The sequence below is a fragment of the Vombatus ursinus genome, unplaced genomic scaffold, assembly GCF_900497805.2.
Source record: "Vombatus ursinus unplaced genomic scaffold, bare-nosed wombat genome assembly UNPS02014768.1, whole genome shotgun sequence".
NCBI lineage: Eukaryota > Metazoa > Chordata > Mammalia > Diprotodontia > Vombatidae > Vombatus > Vombatus ursinus.
The window spans coordinates 22670405-22692822 of NW_020954546.1; the positions used below are offsets into that span (position 1 = coordinate 22670405).

The window sequence follows — 22418 nt, forward strand, 5'->3', positions numbered from 1 at the left end:
ATAATAATAATTTTTAAAAGGTACAATAGGGAAATAGCAGTCTTTAAACTATATTATAAAGTAGCAAACACCTAAATCTTGTGGTAACGGTTTTTTAAAGAAGCAGATCAATGGAGCAGACTAGACAATGAAGAATCAGAAATAACTGAACTCAATAGCTCAGTGTTTGATAAAACTGAAAATATAAATGACCTAGGGGAGAACTCTCTTATTTCACAAGAATTTCTGGGAAAACAAGAGAGCAGTTTGGCAAAAACTAGGCTTAGACCAACATCTTACATTGTGTTCCACAATAAAATTCAAAATGGATGTGACCTGAATATTAAAGATCATACCATAAAAAAATCAGAAGAGAAGCAGATATTTATCTTTCGAAACTATTAGTCAATGACTTTTTAATGAAGAGAAGGACAAAGGCAATCAAAAAAGATCAAGTAGATAATTCTGATTACACAAAATTGAACATTTTTGCACAAAACAAAGTAACACATCTGGTAGAAGAAAGGTCAAATCAACAAGCACTTATTAAGTGCCTACTATGTGCCAGGACTAAACACTGGGGATACAAAGAAAGGCAAAAAGACAGTCCCTGCTTTCCAGGAGCTCAATCTGATAGGGGAGATAGCATGCAAATAGCTGTGTACAAACAAACTATGCTCAGGATAAACTGGAGATAATTAACAGAGGAGAGCACTGACATGAAAGGGATTGGGAAAGGCTTCTTAGAGAAGGCGGAATTTTAGCTCAGCTGTGAAAGAAGCCAAGGAAACCAGGAGGCAGAGAAGAGAAAGGAGAAAATTCCAGGAATAACTGGGGACAGCCAGCGGAAATGCACAGAGTCAGAAGATAGGAATGTTTTGTGCAAGGAAAAGCAAAGAGGCCACTATCACTAGAAGACTGGAAATGTAGGAAGGGGCCAGTTAAGAAGAGCTTTGAACACCAAGCAGAAGTTTTTCTTGGATGTGACAGGGAAACACAGAAGTTTGTTGAATTGTGTGTGTGGGTAGAGATTCAAGGCAGGCAGACCAATCAGAAAATTATTATAATAGTCCAGGTGTAAGGATCTGTACTAGTGCAGTGGCAATGTCAGAGGAGAGAAGGGGGCTTATACAATAGGTATTACAAAGATAAAAATCAAAAGGACTTAGCAAGATTCAATTTGGGGTGGGGGTAGTATGAAAAAAGTGAAGTCAGAGATGACACCTAGGTTAGATGCTTGGATGACTGGGAGGATAGTGGTGCCCTCAACAGTAATACGGAAATTCAGAAGAGGAGAGGAGGATTTGGGCAAAAAGACGGTGAGTTCAGTTTTCGGCATGTTGAGCTCAAGTTGTCTACATCTGGTTTGAGATATCCAATAGGCAGCTGGAGATTCAAGTCTGGAAGTCACGAGAGAGGTTATGGCTGGATAAGTCAATTTCAGAATGACCTACACAGAGATAAATGGACTCATGGGAGCAGATGAGATCAGCAATGGAAATAATATAGAAGGTAGAGGAAAGGGAGGAAAGGGAAAGGGAAGCGGGCCTAGGACAGAGGCCTAGGAATTAAAAAAATCTTCGTTCAAATCCAGCTTCAGACACTTGTCATTTACTAGCTGTGTGACCCTGGGCAAGTCACTTAATCCTGACTGCCTCACCAAACAGCAAAAAAAAAAAAAAACTTTGTAACAAATATCTCTGACAAGGTATTGACATACAAGACATATAGACAACCAAATGAAAACAAGCCATTACAAATCTGAGTAGTCAAAGGATATAAACAATTCTCAAAAGAATTGCAAATTGCTAATAACATATGAAAAATATTACAAATCGTTAACAAGAGAAATACAAATCAAAACAACCCTGAAGTTTCCCTTCACACCCAGCAAATCGGCCAATGACAAAAGATGGAAAGAGCCAAGGCTGGAGGGGCTGCAGAAAGACAGGCACACTGGTGCACTGTTGGTGGAGCTGTGAATTGGCGCAACCATTCTGGAAAGCATGATGACTGTGCTGCATCACACAGCGAGGATGACAAATTCAGAGAAACACGAGGAGCCTTAGATACAGATTAATGGAAAGTGGAGGAAGCAGAGCCATTAAAACAACTCCACAATGACCACAGCCAGGTAAAATGTGCTCCCCTTCGACCACCCAATCAGGAACTGAACGGTGCTAAAATATGAAGAGTAAGTTTGACCCCAAAGCAGAGATCTGCAGAAATCCCCCTACTCCTCTGCAGAGAGAGGGTCAGCAGTGTAGAACACAGCATAAAACACCAGAATTTCTTGATATGTTGATCAGTTCTGCCATTTTCTCAACTTTCTCTTCAAAATAAAAATTCTTATAATAAGGGTTAGCTGTCTGGGACGTGGAAGAATTCAAGAGAAATTTTATGCAATGTAAAAACAAGATATCAGTGAAATCTATTATTAAAAGCTGTGATTTGGTTTTCCATCCAGCTTTTCAGAGGTGTCAGTGGTGTAAAGCAAGGTATGCCCGTACAACATCAGATGATCTCAGAATCTATGTTGATTTGAGATATCCTGGCCTCAAAAGCACAGAACACGGGCATGTAAGCAACAAGAATCAATCTCCTACATTTAATGAGTGCTTTTTACCTATCAGAGCATGTCTCACAGATGCCATATAATCTGATCTCTTCCAGGGCATCCATATCTACCAAAGTACAGGACAAGAAGCTGGGCATCAAAGTGAATTGGATTGGGAAACAAAACACAAACAGGGGAAACAGTCTAAAGAGGTGGAAATCACTGCATAGAGAAGAATAGTGTCCACACAGAAGGCCTTTGGGAAATTTGCATCCTTTGAATCAGAAAGGTAACTGACCTTGTCTTTTAATTCCCCAAGATATGCAGCGTTCTGTCCAAGGATAGCCTCTGCAGATTCCTGGAAACAAGTCACCCACTGATTCTCCTGGAAATCCGCAATATTGACCTGAAAAAACACAACTCTAAATTATTGCCCCTAGAGAAAATAAACAGAACTGTAAATCATTGTATTAAGAAACTATTAGTATACACCTATAGTCATTCCATAATAAGAGTCTATTTTAAAACTAAAAACTGGATGAAAATGAGAACACAATGCAACATAGACAGGTGTGAAGACACACACTGACACAGAGAACTCAAGTTTCCCTCCATCCATCTGCCACTGCCCTTGAGCTGGGACGTTTTCATAAGCCTTTCCTTTACGACATGAGCTTTACGACTTTGGTTTTTCATTTCAGTGGGATTGCATGCTCCAGGGGTCACACCAGGGACTTCACCCAAGGCTCTCAGGCCTCCACTGGTGGGGGAGTGGGGGCCTCCAGAAGAACAGACAAGGCATAAAAGTGAGTTGAAGGATTTAGTCTGGACTTAAAATCTCCTCATTGTAAGGCAGCCAGTGAATTTATATTCAAATCTAAGTGAGCAAATGAGCTGAGAACAAAGTGTTCCCAACTTGGACAGAGCACAGGAAGCTTGAATCAGAAATGGCATCACCACAAGTAAGCGAGGGTGGGTGGAAGGGCGGGACGGAGGAACAGGCTACAAATATCTCAGCCTCGAAAGTAAGAAAGAGGAGAGCCAAGGATAAGATGGGAGAAAAGCCCTGGCCTTAAAAAGGCAGGAAAGGGGGTGCCCATCCTCCTGGCCATCAGTGATGGGAGGTAACCACGGACATGTCATTCTCCCTCTCTGAGGCTCAGGTCTCTTATCTTTACATTCGATGATTTATTGGGCAAGTGACTTAATGCATCCTTATCTTGGGGGTCTGTGGGGTTTGTAAGAAGGGTTCTGTTACTGACATGACCTGATAGGTGAAATATGGTGGAATTCTCTTTGTAAAATAACACACAGCCACACAGAGCAAGGCAACGGATGACATATCTGTGTGGTTCCCACCTGCAGCTTCCACAGTCCCTGGAAGGGGAAAAAAGACCAGAGCCACCAGAGTGGCAATCATGTTGGACACACAGATCCAGGGGACACAAGCGACTGTGCCTAGGAATTCTGCCATTTAAAGTTTAACAAAAAAAGCTATTGTGAATGAGCTGTCTACAAAATAATGTGTTATCTCGGTTTTGCAAAAAGCACAGGGTACAAAACACAAAATGATAAACCTGACTACAGACAGAGTCTTTCTGCTAAGTTAAGTTTCTGCATGGCAACATAGGGTAGCTATAAACCCTTAATTTGTAAGAGGTTTTTAAAATGGAAAACAGCTCAGCTCTAGCAGGGGAAGAAGACGCCACCATCTCGACATCACTCAGAGATGTTTTCCTCTGAGGCAGGCTCCATTAAGGCCTGGGAAACAGAACATTACCTGCAAGAAAATGAACTAAATATAGGGATCAGCTGTACAAGTGCAATTACTGCTCTCCAGAAATGCCATTTCAAATTAATTTATCTTCATAACTGTTAGCAGGCAAGTGCCACCAATGCTCTAATTGCACTGCAGGCCACACTTGTGGACCAGAATCAGGAAGGGTCGCCAAACTCAAATTTCTGGCAAGAAGAACTTTTAGTGGGAACAAAGTATGCCAGTGAGTTCATCGAAAACCTCCTTTCTTCCCTCCTTGTTTCCAGGACCCTCAAAAAACTATTCCATGCTCAATCATCCCTAGGGTTTCTGGCCAGCATGGGGGATGAGCACATGTGTGCAGTGGGAAATAACACGAGGCCACACGCCCAGTGGAGTCAGCAAGCCTGGGTTCACGCTCTCCCACGTATTAGCTACAGGACTGCAGGGAAAGACTGAGCTCCAGGAGCACCGAGACAGTGCTATCAAACGTCTTAGCCCCTGCAGCACCCATTGCAGTTCCATACACAAGAGACGCTGAATACATTTCTGAGTGACCTTAACCTCAGGACCTCAGTTTTTTCATCTGTAAAATTGCGCTGCTCATAAAGTAATCCATCACATCACATCCGAGGGTTACCATAAACGAAATGCTCTGCACACTGTGCAGGGCTCTCTCTCTGTGCGAATGAGCCTCAGAATCTTACCGACAGGATCATTCGGTATTTGAAGCTAGGAAATTCACGATCACACTTCTCACAGCGGTAGAGTCCATTCTGATGGTCTATCACCTTCTTATTGCAATCTTGAGAGGGACAAGCCTGGTACATACAGTTCTCCTTGCGAAGGTACACCACGGTTGCCACACAACTGAAGTAATCGGCCTTTCAGAGGGATAGAAGGACAGGACACTGGTTCACCAAACCTACATTCCGGACTACAATTACAGGCAACTAGAGTGCTTTCGTGACAGACTATTATGCGGTATGTTGAACTATTCAAGGTCTTAAAGATCCTAGGGCTCACAGGGAAAGATTTCTTCTAGAGTGTTAGAGTTCAAGCATACCAATGCAACAACAACAACCACCCCACTTTCTGTGGGTGTGTGTGGGTGTGTGTGTGGTTAAACCCAGTTCTAAAGAAAATAACTTCTTAATGCTAGAAATGCGCCAAAGTCTCAATTGGGTTATGCTGAAAGGACTGAAAAGATGTGCTCTCTCCTTTCTTCTACTTGAAGACTGGGCAAGAGTCACGCTCTGCAGTTTTCTCTTTCAAAAGACAAAGATTTCTGTCCTTTGCATTCTTCTTTGGAGAGCGATGAATCACCAGTTAGCAGACCTAGGAAATAGAGAGCTGCAGACTATAAAATCTAGTAAAGCTATGGCCAACCAGCCTTCCAGCCAATTTGTTTGGGGGGGGGGGGGGCAGGGGAGAACAATGAATCCTGGGGTCTAGAGTGATCTGTGTTTTTATTCAGCCGACGTAAAAGCCCACAGAAGCCAGCTTCCACTGCTGAGCCTCAGTCCTAAAGTGAGTTCTGAGATTCCCTCAAGTGCTCCCTCTCCAACTCCCAGAAGAGTTCCCAAGGACAGCATGCACGGCATAAGAAGAGAACTGAGTTTGTAATTAGGAAAGACCAAGGTCTGAATTTCAGCCGCAGCACTTCCAAAAAGGATAACCTTGAGCAAGTCCTCTGATGTCTCAGAACCTCAGTTTTCTCACTTACAAAATGGGATATAAAAGCAGGGATAACTACCTACTTCACAGGGTTGCTGTGAGAGAAAAGCACTTTATAAACCTTAAAACTTGATATATGTGGGATCTACTACTACTATCAGACAAGACTACAGCTCAGCCTTGACGATCTCTAGGTTCCTTCAAATTCGCATTTTGGTGGTAGAGGATAAATCTAATAGAATATAAAATTAACAGGAAAGAAGGATGACATATTCTCTAAGTCCTAGTAAAATACTAGGAAATCAGTGCCATGCAAGTCAATGTGAACTCAAACACCACAGAAAGAGGCTCAGTGCCTATTTAACTGGGGGTGTGTCAGCCAACAGGGCCTTCCCACCACATCCCAAATTCAGAGAAATCTCCTAGAAGTGGGAGAACTATTTTGGACTGAATATTGTACGTTTTTTATTTGTCACAAAGGTGTGCTCAAAGGAAACATGCATGTACACAAAAATGACTATTTAAAAACAGAAAGGTATTAATAAGATGTATTTTTAAAAATATGCTTAAACATAAATAAATATTTAAAAACACAAAGAAATCTGTACAGCTTTGGGGTTGAGGTTAGGACTGAGACAACCCCATGAAAGCTCTAACCTTCCTGGGGATATCTGCTTCAGGCCCTAGAATTATTTCAAGGACTTTCAGTACCTGGCTGTACACACTCCCACCCAACCCTCTCCAATCCCCAGTCACACACAATTCTCTTGATTTTCCAGTCTGGGCCAAGTCCAGAACACATCCTAAAAGACAAAGTCTGCTCTGTACCAGGGGCACAAAGGGGCTCATGGAGTGGATGCCCTTCAGTCCTCTGCCTTGTGATCCAGCCTGCTGTGAGGGGCAAAGAGGAGCAGGGAAGCGGTTGCTGGGTGACAATATAGATCTGTCTAATGCTTGAGTCTTAAAATCAACACACGTTGATGAAGATGATGGTGACGATAAAGGCAGGTAAGGAAATGCAGTGAGTGGAGTGAGACAGTAGAGAAGAGAAAGGAGAAGGGTCTGGATCTTGTGATCGACAGGCCTGGGCCAGATCTTCACAGGCCACAAAGCCTGGAAGAAAAGAGAATTCTAAATAAGCATGGAAGAGACATCTGGAAAACCAAGCTCCATGCCAGAGGCAGCCCTTAGCAGGCAATGTGAATGGTCACTCTCAGGCTAACGTCTGAGAGTAACTGGCCAAAGTATTAACCTCAAAGGCCCCCAAATACTCAGTGCACACAAAAACATCAGAACACACCTACTTGAGGAGTGAACACTTTAAAGTCCAAGATCAATCACACTAAAGAACATCACAGAAGTGAAGGAATTCCAATTCCTATTCTAGCCTTCTTTCATTCTAAGTTCACAACAAACAGGAGAGTCCTTGAAGTTAATATCTGGTGTCACTTGTTTGACATTTGAAATTATTGCTATGCTGAACCTTAATGGTGAAGCAAACTCCCTGGATTCTGAAGTTAAAATAAAGAAAAAGGAGAGGAGAGGGGAGGAGAGAAGAGACGTGCTTGAATCTTCTCATGCCGATGCTGATGCCTGCTGCTCGCTTTGAGGACTGCCGGAGCAGTAGTCTTACCTTGTCACCCTGTCCCAGGTTCTCAGACTTAACGTCATACAGAGTTTTCCAATTGGCATTACTCCCTCCAATTCCTCCACCCCTGGCATCAGAAATTGAAACAGCTTCTAGGGCCTGTCCTTCTGAGTCAAACCTGAAGAACCAAGAGAACTAGAATAAAGAAGCAGCCGTGAAAGGGAAAGCAATGCCAGTTTTTCCAAAACCTGATTATTCCCTGAGGCCGGATACTAGATCTTTATTTTCCCTCGCCACAGATTTTTACAAGCAACAGACATTTGTGAGGACAATCACTCAAACCACATTTGGGAAAAAGTTAGTTCCATTTTGATTGTATTTTGAAGGCTATCAACATCAGTGGCAAATGACCTCAATACTGTTATCTCAATCGTTTTGATGCCCCCCAGTGGTCAAGGAACACACTGCAAAGTGCTAAGTATCACTGAACCACTTCCCATGCGTCCATCAACACTGGTTTAGGGGTCTAAGCCCTAAAAACAATAACACTCCCAAAAGGCAAAAAACTTTGAAGTAAAGCAAAAAAAAATCTGAAGCTCTGGTAATAACAAATAATGACTCCCACTTATATAAGCCCTTTAAGGCTTATAAAGTTCTTTCTTTAATACTAGCCTCCACTGGGCTACTGAAACCCAGTTGACAAAGAAACAGCACCACCACTACCACGAATACTTCACGCGACAAAAATGCTCTTACATCAAGATATTTTTTAAAAAGTTGATATGGAGAGTCAAAATATTAGATAATTCCCAAATCATTTACATTAAATTTTAAAATGAATTGCACCCTTCCTTCCCATCACAGATTTAGCTCTATTCTTAATGAGGTCTTTATGTTATTATAAAAATTAATTTGTGTTCCCTAAGCTAAGTTCCCTAACAAGGAGGGATGTTAGGGAGAGGTGCTTAACCCCTCAGGACCTGCCACCCCACTTTCTGACAGAGGACTGATGGACCCAACGTGTAGAATGAGGCACATCTGGACGCGGCGTCACTACGCCTCTTGTTCTCTAAGTTCCAATATGAATTGATACAGAAGAGAGAGAAGCATTGCGTCAAGGAACCTGTCAAGGAAATGCCAACCTGTGATTAAAAATATGCTACAAATAATCAAGAAAATAGATAATTGAGAGTTGACCCTCCCCATAATTGCCCACTTACGGGATGCCACCTTGGAGGCTGGCTGCCAGGCTGAGCTGCAGATAAATGCCTTCTTGTTCTATCAGGTAAGCTGCGAAATCCCTCACACCGGAGCATCAGTTCATAAATCTGTCTCAGCACCACCAGCAATACTAGTTTACTGTCTCAAAAGCTCCAAGGAGACATTTCCCACTATAGGCAGCTCATCAGGAGTCAGCAGAGCAAGGACAGAACAGCCCCTCTTACAATAAAAACTCCACGTCATTCGAGCTGAGAACTAATATTCCCCCACCCCAGCCTAGACATTCAACTTCAGGTAATAGCAGAGTGTGTACTAAAGGGTCTCTAGCCAACCCCAAGAATCAATTTAATTCTAGGGGCTTTTTATATGGACTGGGATCAAGTCCCTCATAAAATTAAGAGAAAACAACTTAGTATGGCCATGCCAATTAGACCTGGTTCATGAGATCCTGAAAACGAACTCATAGCCCTTGCCCTTTTGGGTTCAGGCGACTGATATTCACTAGCCTAAGACGTAATATTAAGTATAGGGTGGGTGGTAAACTTTTTTTTTAAGAAGTTAGGCATAAAGCTTGTTTCAAAAGCATGAAAATTAATGTACAAATGAATAAGAATTCTTAGTTTCACTTATAATCCCCGGTTTCTGGCCATTGTATATGTCAATGTTAACATCTGTGGATGATTTCCTAGTTTACAATAAAACATTTTCTTTAAATAAGCCTTGTCCAGGGGGGAAGGAGAGGTAGGCTGGAGAGCCCGCCTCAGAATCACGGTCACCTGAGGTAGGGATGCTTACCCCCTCAGTGCCTGATACCCCACCTTCTGACAGAGGGCTGACGGACCCAAAGTGTAGAATGAGGCATGTCTGGACATGGCTTAACTATGCCTCTTGTTACAAGAACTATGTTTTTCTTCTTGTATTGAGGGACTTGGGAAGAGAGGAGCTACTGACAGGACTATCCAAAAAAGGAAGAGAAAAGGGGGTCACTGAAGCATTTTTTAAAATGCAGAAGAGACCTGAAGTTCAAAAAGAAACATAGCCAAGAAAGGACAGTCTTTCAAAGGAACATGTAAACAAGCCGTACACAACAGTCACATTTTCACATAAAAATTTTTTCTTTCAGTTCCCCTTCCTGTATCAAAATGTTTTGGTTTTTTTGGGGGGGGGGAGGAACATTCATCAAATTCAGAATTTTTTTAAAAATCATTTAAAAAAGTTATCTAAATCAGACTCTTCATTTTATATTGGGGGGGAACCCCTAAGGCTCATCAACGGAAAATGACTTGTCTAAGGTCACACAGGTGGTTGGCACAGCAGTGTGGCATAGTAGACAATGGGCTGAACTCCAAGTCAGTAAAGGGCTGAGCTCAGAACCTGCCTCAAACACATCCTGGGGGCCATGGGATCATAGCCAATTCCCCTGCCTCTTTGACCTAGGTCAATTCATCTGTTTAAAAAAAAAAATAGGTGGGGGAAAGTGGGGTGGTGGCAATGAGAACAATACCTGCCTCCCATTGCTGCCTATAGGATCAACCAAGACATATGAAAAAACCAAGCTCTACACATCTCAGAAAGCCACACAAGTGTGAGCCATCATCCTGGTGGCAGAACCATTCCCTCTACCTCTCTACTGGTGCTCCACAGTAAAGGCTTAGAACCCATGAGATCTTATCTACAATCAGTGAAATGCTTTTTTATTTAAACCCTATGCAACAATCTGGAAGTCATGCACTTCTCTCCAACTACAGCCACATAATTTAAGTAAAGCTAGTTAAAATGTTTTCTTTAACCAAACCAATTCTCACAAATCATGTTCAACTCAAGTGGTGTTCTCTTAATGAAGAATTCTAACTTTCTGAAAAAGAAGATATATTGTAGAGACCTTGGCAGGCTCTCCTCCCCAGAGTGCCTTGGGAACGTCAATGGCCTGCTAACAAAGGCCTATTGTTCTCACAGTACTTTATCACGGAGTCCAGTGAAAAAACCAAAGAAGAAGAAGATGTACTCCAACACAGGCTATTTCGTTCCCCTCCTCCACACCAATGAAAACCTTAAGAGACCCATAACATGGATCAAATCTCAGGGAGAAAAATGTTCTCTCCACTAAAGCTCCTCAAAGCAGAATTGCTAAAGTCTAACTGTGCCTGCTTTGGGAGGATCTGGGTCAGCTGGCAATGCTTTCACTTTAATTGCCTCCCTCCGTCTCTTCAAGGTTGGTCATGGGATTACAGGTTTGTCAGTTTAAGAAGCTGAAAGCCGTCCTCTCAGAAGGCATAATGCCTCCCAGAAATATAGAAACAAGCCCCCCCTGCGCAGCCGACAGGTCACAGGCCTGATACAAGAACCACAAGGAGAACCCAGTTCCCTACCAGGAGAGAAATAAGGGGCCCTTTTTGGTTGTCCCCACAAAAACCTACCATCCACGGAGCTTAAAGGCCTCTGGAATATCAGGGTTCACAAGGATTGTGCTTGAAGACAGCACAGAGAGACTCCGCCCACCAAAATCAGAGACTCGGGCTCCTTTGATAGCCAACACAGGCTGTCGAGAACCATCGAATCTGTCGGCCTGCAATAACCGACAAAGTCACACACACAGTTAGTAGGGCTCTAGGGGCACACTCAGTACTTACACAAAAAGCCTTATTGCCCAGCCACACCTCAAGTGCTTTATGCACATTTCTCAGGCCACACGTAAGACCACCCACTATACCAAGACTCTCTGAGCATCATTACAGGCTCAAGATCACCTCAGGAACCACAAGGCAAAGCTTTAAAGAGCAATACATCTTCACAGAAAAGGATCAAACTGAGGATTTCTGATTCCTAAGACAATTTCCCGTTCTACGCACAGACCCCAACATCTACAAACCAAGAGTTTTGGGGGATTTTTTTTTAAACACGTCCCAAGTGATGCCTCTGCTGAGGCTCCTGAGCAGTCACTTACATCTTCTCCCCACAGAGTTGTTGTCACCAGCCTCCCTGACGTATCCATCAAATGGATGTTCCTCTTAGAAACCTCTCTGTTGGAAGACTTCACAACGACTTTGCCGGCATCTTCATAGCTCTTACAGACTCCAATTACGTCTGAAATGGAGGCACAGTATTTGAGTGAGGGATGCTTACAGATCCCAGCTGGAAAACCTCACTCCCAAAGATGAAATCTACAGGACCCCAGCCTTGCAAACCCCTGCCTTCCTCACCCATTGGCATAACTAAGCCAGTGACTGCTCAGTATCACAGCTTTTTTCTTTTTTTTAAATCACATGCGCTTACCTACAAGTGAATCTTTAGCCTTGTTCTCCAGGTCACCAATCACCGTGAAGTCGAACTGAACTGTAGGTAAGTGATGAGCATTTTCACAAAGCACGACAGAGGTCTCATTATTGAAGGTCATTTCATAGTCATTCTTAACAGCCGTGAACTGCTTATTAGCAATCTTCAGGGTGCCTTTGGAGAAGTAATACACCTACAAAGAGATGTCAGGCCACAAGATCTCAAACCAGGGATGTGGATAACTTGAACAATCATCGAGATTCCTATCTCCACCATTCAACTAATTTCTAGGTGAATGAGCAACTGTGACTCAATCCTTCTATATTCAAGACTATACCTTATTCACATCAATGAGGGGAAAGAACTTGTCTACTTGATCATTGAAAGCAGTAGCTCTGATCTCGCCCTGCAAGAAAATACGAGAAGCAGTTAGTTTTATGCAAAGTCTTGCCAAACCAGTTGTCACAACAGCCATGGAATTCACTAGTGGGCTTGAAACAGCCAGCTAAGAAACACCCAAATGTACATAAAGTCAGTTCCAAGTAGGGTAAAACTCCCTAACAATTACAGCTGTGGAAAAATGCAATGGGCAGTCCCAGCAGGCTATCCCCTCCCTCCAGAACTCTCCAAGTAAAAGGTGTCCAGAATCATTGGTAAGTGTTTACAGAAAGGATGTGTCTTTAGATAGGGATAGACTAGATGGAGCACAAGGTGCTTCTAGTGTTGATATTCTGGGATCCTGTCCAATTCAGTTTTTCAGTTATTCAACTATTTGATTCCATCTCCAAGCTTTACTAACTTTGGGTTAGGAACAACAAAGAATAAAACTCAGCTAAGTTTCATATTTCCACACACAAAAAAGAAACTGAGTTCTGAGTAGAAATAATTCAAACTGGCCCAACGTTCTCCATCCTTTGCTCCTACGTAAAACTATTAGGAAATTAGAGAATCACCAGTTTTGCTGCAAATAAAGCTTATTTACTTCTTAAATTAGGTATTGCGTTATATCTGCTAAATATGTCATGACAACTCATTCTTAATACATGACAACTAACGCCAGATCAATAACCTGATTTTCAAAATTGCTAGTACCTTAGTTTTTACTTTCACCATCAGTTAAAATGCTGCTGTTAAGTCAAAAATGGAAATAAATGGCTGAAACATCCCACAAAGATAGATTAGAATCATAAAAATTCAGAGCTAAAAAGGACCTAAGCACTGATCTGTTCCACTCCCCTCAATTATTCACTCAAAGAGCTAAGGGGGAGAGCTTCAGTGACTCGCCTTAGGTATACACACGTTGTGAGCTCTGAGAGGTGGGAGTTGACATATTGCTTAATGACTGGCACATAGTCCCTAAGTGGTCCTGGTAGAGCCAGGATTAGAATGCAGGTCTCTGGACTCCTAGGCCAAAAAGAGCCATTGTTAGCTTGTCACCAAGACCCAAGTTCCGGTCCTATCTCTGAAAGGAGTCTTTGCTCCCGCCCCAAACTAGTCTAGAATTTCTTCTCACTCCACCAACACGCTCAATCATTTTGTTTGGATAAACCATATGAAAGGCCACAGGCAGAAGCCACCCCCCTGAAGTCCTTTAACAAGATGGCTGTCTCAGGGACCAAGAGACCCTGTGTGCAGCCCCAAGCACTGTAGCGCTCCACTGATCTACCAAGCAGACACCAGCATCCCAGCGCTGCCACTTGGCTTGCCAAGAGCCAGACAATGCTTCTTGTTCCTTCTGCCCAAGGGACCATTTGTGCATTCAGAAGTCTAGCTCCAACAATTCTAAATGCTCTCATTTAAGACTAAGATACAAAGTCTTATTTATGACTCCCAACCCCGGATAGTACCAATACACCACAGTCTGAGTCAAAAGAACTCTGCCTATCATGTTTCCTTTTGCCTCTTCTGGCTTTCTACTGGACAGACAGGCAGAGAGATGAGTCCTCTGTTGTTCAAGGGGTCAACTGCTCCTGTTTCCCCAAGTGACAGACAACTTACACTTTCATCAACCATTTCTATAGAGAAAAGCTTTCCTCCCCCTCGAGAGTTGCTCCAGGTGCGGATCTGACTTTTATTAGTGACACGAGCACAAATAGTCCACCTGGGAAACAAATAAATATCAAATGTTCAGAAAATCCTATTCAAAGAAAACATGGTATCTCCCCCACAACGGCCTCCCTGGCCCAGGCCATCTCTGCCCATTGGACAAGCATTCTGATCAAAAGAGAATATACAAGGCTGTCAGTTTACAGAAAAAGCAAAAGACAAAGTAGACAAGATGGTAAAATGTTAACTTATGCTCTCAAAGAAGCAGATGTATAATCCATCTTCCTCTCCAAAAATAAACTAAGGCAGCAACAGATTCTTAATGAAAGCCCCTAAGCTAAAAAACCCAGTGCCCATCAGTCAATACTTGTAGTTTATCAACTCTTTTTAATTCTGTGAACTGTTACAAATGATGTCAAATTCATGTCCTGCTTCCAATGCACGGAAAAGTAAACACAAAGTTATGGTCTATGGAATCAGTCACACACACAACAATATGCCCAAAAGATCTCATGAGGATAGATCCAAGTTTTAGATTTGGCCCTGCTCTTCTAAATAGCATCTGGATGATGATAATGATGATGAAATTTACATAGTGCTTTAAAGTTTACAAAGCACTTTACAAACATCTCAGGTTACCTTGAGTGAAGAAGCTAACTTGCAAAGAAGGCCTCTTATAATCCCTCATACACTTTCCTACCTCAAAGACAGCTGTAAAAATAAAGTATTATCCACAAAACAGCCTTGAGAAGAAAGGTATTCTTTTTAAATTGCCCAGGTTAATCTGATTAAATAGATTAATCTAGATTAACAAGACTGCACTGCAGTCAGCAATGCACAGACAATCTTAACCCAGATCATCATCATCATCTATTTTGAGGATGACAATCTCCTGCTGATGACAGGTATCCAGAAGCACAGCATGGTCAGTGGACACCAGTGTTCACGGCTGATGCTGTGCTGGTCTGAGGATAGACTGTGCTTTCCACCCTTTACAGCTTACACAAATCCAAATCTATTCATAATCAGATTTAGATTTCCAGTGTGCAACACAAAATAATTTTTTTTCCTTTTCAAAGAGATTTCATTTAGGAATAGGGCATACATAGGGAGGGGAAGTTAAATAGAGAGGGAGATCAAATTTAGACCAACATGGTATTCTTTCAATTATGAGATGGTTTTTTTTTAAGAATTAGTATTTTTCAGTATAATAATCTCCATCATTTGTTTGCTTCATGAAGTTTACGCATCTTTTTTTACAATCTTAGTGGGTTACGGGATTTTTTACAAAGCTGACACAGATTATTCAAAAGATAAGAAATTAGATCGAATATCAAAATCTCAACAAACATCTGGTATCTCTACAGTTGGCACACAAGTCAGAAACCATTTTTAATGATAAGGAAGGACATCGTGAACTTGGCAGGTCTCACAACTCACTTGGACTGGTATGGGTTGAGGCTGGCGATGGGCACAATTTTCAACTGGGATCCTCCGGGAGTGTTCAGATTAGTGCTTCCAACTTTACCAGATGTCTTTGGAACACCAAAGCTCTTAGGTGCTGTGGAACCTTTAAAATATACACAAACACTTGTATTTCACTTGTATAACATCTGTATTTATGGCCAGCTCCATGAGGAGAATTATATAAAATAGTAGGAAATACATTCAGGTTACTTCTCATTTCTATCCATACAATAATGGCTGAGAGTTGCAGAGGGAGGCTTGGAAAGGTAGTCTCCAGGAAAAGTACACAGTAGGGACTGGAGAAGTAGTGTCATTAGGCTCTAATCCTTTCCAGTCCTATTCCTGAAACCTGATTTGGGAGTACTGGTCATGCATAAGATCACAGAGAAGCAAATACAACCTTTTTTGAATGAACACAATAGGATATTGGGGCAGCAACAGGCAAAAGAAAAGGTGCTTGTGGACCTGGGGAGACAGGGACTGTCACTCAGATAAATGAGTTACTATCTGGCAAAATTGTCATTTTGTCGCAAGAAAAATTCTAGGATCTTATTGTCCTACAGACGCTAAGGAAGACTATGGCATGAAGTCAATGGTGAGAACCTGCCCTTGGGCACAGGACAGCTCTGACTCCGCCCAGCCTAGACCACATTCTGTGCTCCCTGGAGAGAGCGCAGCAGTAACTAATGTTCCTTAGCAGATCAGTCTCTTCTCTCACATACATTCAGTTTCTGTAAAGACTAGAGCTATAAACTAACAAAATATTCTCAGAGAAGACGTTGGTTAAAAAAAAAAAAAAAGGAACCCTGTCACTCATTAAGCAAGTATCTACTGAGGGCTTGACACAGGCCTGGATATTTGAGGCACAGAGTAAGGAAATGACATGCAGCCTGACCTCAAAGAGTTTTTATTCTACCAGGATGGCCAAGAGACACAAGTGTGGCACCAACAGCAGTAATTCTCAACAAGACAAGCCTGTAACACCCTCTTCCGGGAACATCATTTGCCAGTTTGGCTTCTCCCAACACAAACCATGTGCCCAGGCCTTCTCATTCCACTACCTAGCTAATGCAGGTTTAGGGTGCAGGTATTAATTTTAAGATTAACTGAAGACAGTCATGGGCATAAGTAGACTGCCGTATGTGACCAATGATAATGACCTGAACACAAGGTATAAAAGGCATTTTATTGTGTATGTGTATGATGGGAACAGGAAATGGGCTGGTCACATATCAAGAATAAGAGATAACAGGGGCAGCTAGGTGGTGCAGTGGATAGAGCACCGACCCTTAAGTCAGGAGGACCTGAATCGAATCCAGCCTCAGACCAAACACTCGACACTTACTAGCTGTGTGACCCTGGGCAAGTCACTTAACCCCAATTGCCTAAAACAAACAAACAAACAAACAAAAAAACCCACAAGAATAAGAGGTAACAGATGGACAGCACAAGAGAGATACTGTTCCCAGAGCCACCAAAAGAACAAGAGGACAGTATCAAGTTGGTTAAATACTTTACGGAAGACTTCATGGAACACAGACAAGCATAACACAGTATGAGAAGCTATGAAGGGGTTACAATGTGTCAGTGAAATGATTACACACACTGATGAAATCTTCTATCCAAAGTATTAAAGATAGCGGGAAGGTATGCCTGAGGGAAAAGTATATGAATCAGCCCAAGTAAAACGGAAATGACTTCTGGCCTATCCTTGTTTTGATGCCCCATGACACTGCAGCCATTCGGGAACACAAATATTTGGGAGTTGACTCTACAGTCACAATAATCACACAAGTAATGAGAGGAATGCAAAAGTGGTAAGAGGAGTTAACCAGTTAAAGTCCTGGAAGCTGACTTTCCAGGAGAGCAGGAACAGAGTTCCATAGAAGACTCTGATAGACTCTGATCACCAAATGCACCTAATATCAATGGCAATGCGTCATGCATATCCTGAAAATGTCAAGGTTTTAATTTTACTCCTCTCAGAACACTGGCATTGAAAATCAGAAAACAACAATTCTTAAGAAAGATGTGGGGGAAGAGGGAGTGGAGACACAGTAATTTCTGGTGAAGCAGTGATGGGAAAAAAAGTTTCACCTAAAAATAGACCCAACCAAATTCTACCAATCACAGACTCCAATTTGGAGGCTCCTCAAGTAAAGGCCAAAAAAAAGCAAACAAAATAATTCGATTAAAGTCTCCCTGGATCTTCTATAGAGAAAATCAGAAGAAGAAAATATTGTTTTTCAATGAAACTGAAAAATAGAGGCTCTCTGACCAATATAAATGATATGGTTCTTCAAGCAAAAGATAAAAACCCAAGAGAGACTAAAATGGAAAACAGAGAGAGAAACTAAATTTAATGAAGCAGATGGTGGAGAACTAGCTAAAAGATAAGAATTTTAAAAGGTATGTAAATGAACAGAAAAGTAAGAGGATATAAAACCCAAGGATGTGTGAGAAATTCTAAGGTTTGTAAGGTCTGAACTTCTAAGAGTACTATACATTAGTACACAGATATAAGCAATACATCGCTTGAAGGTCTTGATCCTTAACTTTGTCTTTCTAACGTGCACTTTACAATAAGAATTTGAATTATTTTTAAATCTTCCAAGAAAAGTGTCCTTTAGCCTCCTTTCACCCCAGACTCAAGAGCAAGCACGGTGCAAAGGCTTCCTAGTCACAAGGCACATCTAAAGCTCGGCTCAGCCAGGGGCAGGACTTACCCAGCCCTGAACTTCCATTCTGTTGCTGGGGGTTGGTGGCTACTGGATTAGCTGCTGGCCCCGGAGCTGGTGTTGCTTGAGGTTGCCCTTGTCCTGAGGATGAAAAAGGAAAAGGTAATTCAGTGCAGGCAACTGGAGTTAAAAATCACTTAAATCGTCTTGAGAAAGTGAGAAATTTAAAAAGTCTTGGTTTCACAAAAGATGTTTCTGGGCCTGAATTCACGCTGGGACATTCAAATGTGTGCAGTGAATTTGCCAAGGCGGAAGGGGGTGGGTAGAGATGCAACTTTATGTTTTTAATAGAAAAAGAAGCAGGGTTGTCTCCATTGACCTTTCACCTTCTCACAATTGATAGCTTTCAGTTTTAATAAGGTTCTTCCCCTAAAGCCTACTCCTTTCTCCTGCATGAACCTGCAGTAAAGTCACCGGGCTGAATCTGTGACATTACTGCTATTTCCATAGCAACAAATCGATGTCATCAACAGAAGTGCGTGTTCACTGCAGGCTTTAGCAGAAGAAAAAGCTAGGTGGTAGGAGAGAAACCTGAAAGCATCTCAATTGTCTCTGAAGTGCTCCAACTTCAAAGGGAACAGTTCCATTCAGGAAGGCTTCTCTCTCTCCCTTTCCCCCAAACAAAGCAACCTTATTTTGCAACAGACAGTTGATGGAAAATAAGAGCTGAAAGAGTCATCGGTAACTATGAAGTACTAGTGAACTGTCTCAGCAGGGACAGCCGAGGACGGGGTTCAGAAGCAGGGGTGTCAAGGAAATAGCAAGATTACGAGGAGCAGGAGGTTAAAGGAAGAAGGCTCTCAAAAAGAAAATAAGAAATTACTTTCTAACAATATAAAGGTACTTAACTTCTCCCTCATCACTTAGACTAATTTTTATAAAGTAGAAAGTCAAAAGAAGAAAAATAGAATTTAAATAATCATTTTAAAAGTAACAATTTGATTTTGGGAATTTAACTGTGATTGAGCACTAAATATGGCAGTTAATCTAACCTAGCTTTTTTCAAGTCGAAAGCACAGTGAGGCTCAGAGCACTCCTTAGGGTACTATGGCAACAGCAATATGGAATGATGTTGGGGAAATGCTTGCTTTCTGCAGCAGGGCTCCCCAGGCTTAAGCCCCTTCCCCATCACTGGCTGCTCCAACTGGGGAAGGTCTTGATCCCATTTTCTGGGACTAGGTGGCACAGTGGATAGAGTTCCTGGACTGGAATGAGGGAGAATCTAAGTTCAAATCTGGTCTCAGACATTTACTAGATGTGTGACCCTGGGCAAGTCACTTAACCCTGTTTGTCTCAGTTTCCTCATTTGTCAAATGAGCTGGAGAAGGAAATGGCAAACCACTCCAGTACCTTCGCCAAAAAAACTCCAAATGGGGTCACAAAGAGTCGGACACAACTGTAACGACTCAATAACACTCCAAAGAGAAACATCAAGGCTCTCCCACTCTCCTCTGTCGCCACAATCAATCAAGAGCAGGCTTGGGGGGCAGCTAGGTAGTGCAGTGGATAGAGCTCTGGCCTTGGGAGTCAGAAGGACTTGAGTTCAAATCCAGCCTCAGACACTTGACACTTATCAGCTGTGTGACCCTGGGCAAGTCACTTGACCCTGACTGCTTCACCAAAAAGCCAAAAAAAAAAAAAAAAGAGCAGGCCATCAAGATGAAATAATTTAACCAAAAAATGGACAAGGTTAAAAACAATGATCCTCACCCTTAGCTGTTCTGTTGATGCTTTGTTTTGGGGGGAAGGGATGGTCCAGAACTGTGACTTCACTGGTTTGGGGAACCCCCTCTACCAAGGTAGATCACCAGCTCTTTCTTAGAGTTGACTGAGGCACGGAGAGGTTAAGAGCAGCACAACCACCATGGAGGTGTCAGAAGTAAGACTTGGGCCCAGGTCTTCCCGACTCCAAGGACAGCGCTCTGTCTACCACATCCTTCAAGCTACTTCTCCCTCATTCTTAATGTCTACCCACTAGGAGGTCAACACAGCCCCACATTACACGACCCTGGCCAAAGTCATTTCACAACAGTGTAACTAACCCGTCATAACCAAACCCATTTTCATGTCACTTTACAGTGAAGAGTTCTTTCGGCAGACTATTTATAGAACGTTGCTCCCACAAAACACCCAATATCCCTACAAAATTGCTTGTGATGTTTTTGTAAAACTAGCTAATGACATATATAAGATGTGCTTTTATACAAACTAGACACTTATTTTTATAGTTAATTATATAATATTTTATACTGATCATCTTAACATTGTCTGTGTTTCCCTGTGTTTCCTTTCCCCCTCCCAGAAAACCATCCCTTATAATAAGGAATAAAAAAAGAAAAAAAATTCAGCAAAACTAACCGATATATCAAAAACAAAAACAAAAACCCAGAAAACCTGACATTGTATGCAGCATTGCCCACCCACAGTTGTCCTCCTTTGCAAAGCAGCAGCGAGGTCTCTTCTCCTTTCTCTTCTTTGGGTCCATGCTGTGTCATACTTTCAGTTTTCCATGTACGTCTGTTGTTTTTCTGTTGCAGATCTGTCGTCCACTTACATTGCTGGAGTCATTGTGTGCGACTGTTTTCATGCTTCTCTATATCCATCATGTTTATTGTTTCTTACAACCTAGCAATATTGCATTATATTCATGTCCCCCCAACTTGCCTAGCAAATCTCCAAAACGAGGTTGTTATTAAGAATGGCAATCTCATATTTAAAGATTCCTTTCATTCTTCTGTGCATTTCAAGTCTACAAAGGTATTTGTAAAGCACGACTGCATTTCCGTGATGGTATACCATGAAAAAACATCTATAACACAACCCAGTTCATAAGATATACCAAGTAAAAAACTTTTTCGAAAAACATCTCATTTAAAAACTCTGGTGTCTCACAGTATGTTCACCTCTCTTGTGAACCGGATAGAAAGCCCTTGTTAGATGCAATCTTGATTTCCTGATTCTCTCAGGTAATAAACTAAATTGATTAAACTGGTTGCAGGCCCACGGATACTCTGGCATCAAAGCATACTCTGCCCGAGTCAAGCAATTTCAAAATACATACACACGTTAGACTAGTTTTCCCCTAAAAAATGACCATCATAGTCTCAGCAACATGCCACATTCTTTTGGTCGAGAGCCATACCTAGAAGTGCCAATCATTACACTAGAAGCAGCCCTTCAAAATCGGCTTATACAAATCCCTCATTTCAGAGGGGGAAATTTGAGGGATGGAGATCAACAAGCGATGGCCAAGCTGAGATACCTTTAAGACCCAGATCTTACATCTTGCAGCCTGGTACTCTTTAAACATTATACAGGGTGTCCCAAAAGTCTTAGTGCAGTGTTAGGCTTTAATGATGAAAAACTACACTAAGACTTTTGGGACAACCGGTACTAATACTGGAGCATGATGCCATCCTCAGGATCATGACACTGGGTTACAGTGAGGGCTTTTGATGACAACACCTTTAATTGAGAATTAATCTAAGTTTAAATGTACTTTGTGCCACTGGGTATCAGGTAAAGGTATAAGAAATAATCACTGTGATTCTGAAGTATGTATAATATTTTAAAAATTCTACCAGGGAAGAAACTCATTCCAACACACACTTATTTGAACATACACAGAGGGGCATGCAAACAGAGGATTTAGCCTCAACTGTTTTAAAATTTACTGATAACTTAAAACTAACAGAATCCAACTGGGAAAAAAAAATCCATCTGATCAATTTTCTCTGTATTTCAGTAAGATCTAAACAATGAATCATATTCCCATCAACACAGCTAAGTACTGTGTAAGACAGATTAATTACAAGCAGTAACAATTATATTTTATTTGCTCAAGATAATGTAGCAAGTTTGATTACATATAGACATGCAAATAGGCAGTGTTAAACACTGGAGCCTCGAAATCCAATAATTGTCAAACCCAATAATCGGCCAGTGTCTACAGTATATGAAACATGAATCTGTACCCTTGTGCATTAAAGCTTTATTACTGACATTTTGAAAACTCAATAAAAATTACTTTACTTAAACTGGAAAAATGACAGCATAATGGGATTAAACGAAAACACTTCAATCTACATTTCAGTATTCCTCTGTCCACTTCCTGGA

At 41.7% G+C, this 22418-nt stretch overlaps 1 protein-coding gene across 1 annotated transcript in view; it reads right to left on the reverse strand.

Annotated features, from left to right (window-relative positions):
• Positions 1–22418, reverse strand: part of RPA1 (replication protein A1) — a 60372-nt gene that overhangs the window by 16421 nt on the left and 21533 nt on the right. The window contains exons 6-15 of the mRNA XM_027861865.1: positions 18291–18383; positions 15538–15667; positions 14050–14152; positions 12389–12457; positions 12052–12244; positions 11723–11862; positions 11196–11344; positions 7603–7735; positions 5000–5176; positions 2835–2942 (exon numbers count right to left, since the gene is read on the reverse strand). Coding sequence (XP_027717666.1) covers positions 2835–2942; positions 5000–5176; positions 7603–7735; positions 11196–11344; positions 11723–11862; positions 12052–12244; positions 12389–12457; positions 14050–14152; positions 15538–15667; positions 18291–18383 — 1295 coding nt within the window. The remainder of the gene's footprint in view (positions 1–2834; positions 2943–4999; positions 5177–7602; positions 7736–11195; positions 11345–11722; positions 11863–12051; positions 12245–12388; positions 12458–14049; positions 14153–15537; positions 15668–18290; positions 18384–22418) is intronic.